The 4,493-nt window shown below is 35.2% G+C and overlaps 1 protein-coding gene and 1 non-coding gene across 2 annotated transcripts; one reads left to right on the top strand and one right to left on the bottom strand.

Moving 5' to 3' along the window:
• The first annotated feature begins 872 nt into the window (after positions 1–872).
• On the top strand, positions 873–2,781 carry LOC104700357 (mitochondrial ATP-independent inner membrane protease subunit 2). The gene is made up of 5 exons (XM_010415873.3): positions 873–1,220; positions 1,653–1,825; positions 2,087–2,270; positions 2,365–2,471; positions 2,554–2,781. The coding sequence occupies exons 1-5, from the start codon at positions 1,149–1,151 to the stop codon at positions 2,633–2,635; spliced, it is 618 nt and encodes a 205-aa protein (XP_010414175.2). The 5' UTR covers positions 873–1,148; the 3' UTR covers positions 2,636–2,781.
• Positions 2,782–2,996: 215 nt separating this feature from the next.
• On the bottom strand, positions 2,997–3,302 carry LOC147940886 (signal recognition particle RNA). Its single transcript, XR_015563036.1, has one exon.
• Between the last annotated feature and the right edge of the window lie 1,191 nt (positions 3,303–4,493).

Raw genomic sequence — 4,493 nt, 5'->3', positions numbered from 1 at the left:
AGTATTATATGAGGTGGCCGTGATTGAACAATAATCAATAAACATGTTTGAGACTCAAAAAATATGAGATGGGTTTCTATGACTATCACCAAAACAATTCACGATCATTATAACACTCAGGAATCAACCAACGATTCTCCCATCAATCTCTAACTAATGAAAAAATAATTATTCTATACAAAGTTTAATTTCACTTAAACATTATCGATATGTGAATCAAATAAATAATAAGAAAGCAACAAACATGTGTTGATCTATTATATAACGAAACAAAAGATAATAAAGCATGTTTGAAATTTTGAAACACGAGTATATCTATTGATGTATATATCGATTGACTACTAGATATAACCCAAGGCATGATCGGTAATAATATGTTCATGATGCCAATAATTTATCTAATGATAAACAAAACAGATCGTTACGAAAACTTATCTGGTATTAGTGATAGAGACGACGGCGGGGTAATAGAGATGACATCAGCCATGAACTTTTTTTGTTTTTTTTCAGTCGGCTAAGGTTTCGTGTTTGCTCAATTGGTAGGGTTTAGAGCATACTGATAATATGTTATAACAAAAGGTTTAGTGAATTGTTCTCATGTGTTATTATTCTATCTTATAGGATATAACATATATATAGTGATACAACATTAGAGTTTTTGGTTATACACTAAGTCTATTCATGGACCAATAATGGGTATCCACATAATATAATATATTAACGGTTTGTATATATTGTATTATGTGGTCCAATTTTGGTTAAGGTTTGTACTGTTTAATTGTAGCAGAGCACTATGGGGTCCGGTTTATTAACGGGCCGTCTCAATTGGTAGGGGCTAATCAACAAATACCATAGTACAAGGTGAATATCGTGGATAGGTAATAAAAGTAAGGTTCATTTTGTAAATTATTACTTCTTCTGAAATTAATGTCTTGCTTCTGATTTCGTTTCAACGCATCCCATAAACCCAATTTCTATCAAAACCGAACCCATAGGGTTGTTGTTATTGGCTTGTTGCTGTTCTGTTTTCTATCGACCACGGCGGCGACGAGGCGAAGAAGACCGACGCGGCGGCGGAGAAGCCATCGTCAAATCCGTTAGCATTTCTATTGGAAACGAAAACTCTCTCAGTCCGGTCCGTTGCAGCCATGGCCTCAATCTCGACTTGGTTTCGATACATGGCTCACAAGCTCGAGTACTCCCTCACGCTCAGTCTCAAGGTTTGAGTTTCTCTTAATTAGATTAAGTCTCTTCGATTCTTTGTAACCTGGGAATTGGTTTCTAGGGAACGATTAAAATGCTCTTAGACTTAAGGGAATTTGTCTTTCTTGAGCTCTGCATTCGAATCAATTGAAGAGCTTTCTGATTTTATGATGAATAAAGTTTAAAACTTTGATGTTGAGAAATTACAAAGGAGCTTACTTTAATGGTAATAGCTTTTTGATTCTTGAAATGCTTCGATAGAACTCAATTGATATGGATCGAACTCACATTTAGTTACCAATGCTCACAATGATGAATAATAATAAAAAAAAAAAAAAGACCACTTTACTCTTATCTCATGATCATTTTTATGTTGTTGATAGCTGTTTTTAAACAACTTTGTTTGTGGAAACTTGTGATTTGTGATGTGTGAACCCACGTTTTGACAGAGTCATAGGAGAGAAAAACTGAGTGACAGGGAACTCATTCAAATAGTCTGCAAGAATCTATTCTATGGGAAAATAACATTCTTACACTCGGATAAAGTACCAGAGATGTCACCAACCATGACCGCAAAGGAAAACACACTTCTTATCCGTAAGATACCTATTGCTAATACCAGGTACATATGTTGTTTCATTTCTCATTTAAGCTGTTTCACCTTTCTTCTTTTGTTCAATATCTGATCTTTTAGTGTTTCAATGGACGTTTCTGTTACACCAGAATCATAGTGTGGTTTATCTCATAACATATATATAGTATATACACATTTAATTTGGCATAGACTTGCTTTGAATTGATTGACACAGACAACTTTTTATGCAATTTGTGTGCTAGTTCTTCATATGATTTATGAAACCCATTTGAATTTAATTTCTTAAAGGTTTGTATTCATTGGAGATGCTGTCGTCTTAAAGGACCCAAACGATTCAGATAAGTACATTGTAAGAAGATTAGCAGCTGTAGAAGGATTCGAAATGGTATCAGGTGCTGAAAAAGAGGAGCCTTTCGTTCTCGGAAAGGATCAGTGCTGGGTAACAGCTGAAAACCAGGAGCTTAAAGCTAAGGTACATACATACATCACTGAATGATCTTAAGCACAACCCACATATAGTCTATAGTCTCTCTCTGATGACTATGTACTTGTCTATGTTTTAACAGGAAGCATATGATAGTCGAACATTTGGTCCTGTTTCAACAGCAGACATTGTTGGAAGAGCTATATATTGTCTGAGAACAGCCGTCGATCACGGTCCCGTTAGAAACAGGTTAGGAAAAATGTCATCCTTGTGTCTTAATTAGCATTTTAATGAGCTTACTTTTTACTTATTCTCAAACTCCTTTGATCAGTCGCACTGCAATGGGACACGATTCTCCAATCCTGGCCGTTGAATTGGACGTGGAGGAGATGGCTAAAAACCACAAGGCATAAAAAGAGAGACACTTTCTTGTATCTGTTCTTTTTGTTTGTGTCGAAGCTAAATTGCGTTATTTGATTGAGATTTGAGATAACAATAAATCATTACAACAATGATGATAAAATCCGAATTTTACATTGAGAAAACAATCTTGAAACCAGTGTTTTGTTTGTAGCCTGAAATATATATTTGCAGCAATTTGTCGACGACTGTAACTTATGTTCCAAACGAGCTGGTGTGTTCTTTTAGCTGGTCTCTCTTCCTTGCAAGACAATAAAATTACTCTGACGAGAGATTTAGAACCCATATTGAGGTGTACTTAATACCAAAACCACCGACTCGAATCAGTGGTTTATTTTGTTAAAGAAGAGGGAAAAAAATGGTGGTTCAGCTGAGATCGAACCAGCGAGCCATAGTGGATCTGGGTGACGCCGAGCTGTGATCCGTCCACTGCTGTAAGCGGGAAGTGGTCGCTGCTCTGTGAAACCAGCCTCACGCATTGCCCTCCGACTTTAGAACCCGCCTGAGCCAAGCCTTCGCTCGACCCACACGGATTACTCACAGCTTGGACTGGGCAGCTCAGAAACTTGCCAACACCAGACCCGACCCGTGGACTCGAACCAGTGTTCCACCATCTTATTGTCCCCACTCGGGTCACAAGCTCTCGTTACTTAGCTCGACGGTACATTGTTCGTTTCTTCTGATATATAAAGAAACACAAAATAACTTGAGTGTCCGATGTGGGACAAAATCTCTTCTTGAACTAGATTTGATTTATGTTGTTTTTACGTGTGTTTTATTAAAGCTTATTTCAGGCCCATTATACTTTAGAAAAGCCCGATAGTGTTTTTTTTTCTTTTCAGCAGCCCCATTTTCCATATTTGGAGTAATCAGAAAGGAATGGATTATGTTGTTGGTCTCTAATCTTTGGAATAATTTGCTGTGTTAGGCTGGTTGGTTAGATGAATACATTTGTGCCCAAAGTTTTTTCTCAATATCTAAGCAAACGTTGCAATTTTAGTTGAATACATTTGTGCCCAAAGTTTTTTTCTTTTGCTTCTAAAAGCAAAGTTGTATTGAATTTACTGTCCTCAATGAGTATGCAGATTAATTTGTCTTCTCCACTTTTGTAATAAGCATATAATCAACTTGATTAGCGGCAGTAATTTAAAATCATAATTGAACTAATCATTGTAAGATAACAAAAATCAAAAGAAATTATGAAAAAGGGCATAACTTTATAAGAAAAAGACAGGACTAAGAAAAAAGAAAGGGAAAGCAATCTGGTGTAGGGTTTTGTTCCATTTTAAGATTTTGTTCTAGTTAATCAACTTCTAGATTTTACCAAATCTTTGATATATGTTTTTACTCAAATTAAATTTCGCCGCGTCGTAATCAAGCAGAATGATTAACAAATGGAATGGTACTTATCTATTATTATTTGATGAGGGTGATACTTTTATATTTTGTCAAACCAATCACGTGAGATGAATTATGAACCAAATTAACTAGTACAAATGTAAATAGGTTCGGTTGGCCAAACCATAGGAACAAATTTTACAAACATAAATTCAATTTGACAAATTAAACAGTGAGTTTTATAGTTTGAGATAGATAGAAGAAAAGATAGATGCAAAAAAAGCGTAAACATTTTTGTAAGCGTTAAACAACTTTAAAAACTATGGAGAACGCACTATATATTTAGTGAGATTATCATCATATTCACTAGATCTAAACAAATGTAAGTTCTATATTTTTTTCTTTCTTTATCTAACATACAATTCATGGATGCATGGCCTATTATTATACTAATGTTACAACTCTAAATAAAGACGGAAATAATTCGTTGCTGATTTTTGGTTCCATGAGATA

The sequence above is a fragment of the Camelina sativa genome, chromosome 7 (genome assembly GCF_030686135.1).
Source record: "Camelina sativa cultivar CO46 ecotype springtype chromosome 7, ASM3068613v1".
Taxonomy (NCBI): Eukaryota; Viridiplantae; Streptophyta; class Magnoliopsida; order Brassicales; family Brassicaceae; genus Camelina; species Camelina sativa.
This window is presented reverse-complemented; position numbering and strand designations above follow the sequence as displayed.

What these genes read in the sequence shown, in the direction of transcription:
- LOC104700357 (XM_010415873.3), top strand. Translation starts at nt 1,149, where the DNA reads ATGGCCTCAATCTCGACTTGGTTTCGATACATGGCTCACAAGCTCGAG. An exon ending in ACCAGGAGCTTAAAGCTAAG is followed by an intron (nt 2,271 to 2,364) that starts GTACATACATAC and finishes ATGTTTTAACAG; the next exon opens with GAAGCATATGATAGTCGAAC. An exon ending in CACGGTCCCGTTAGAAACAG is followed by an intron (nt 2,472 to 2,553) that starts GTTAGGAAAAAT and finishes TCCTTTGATCAG; the next exon opens with TCGCACTGCAATGGGACACG.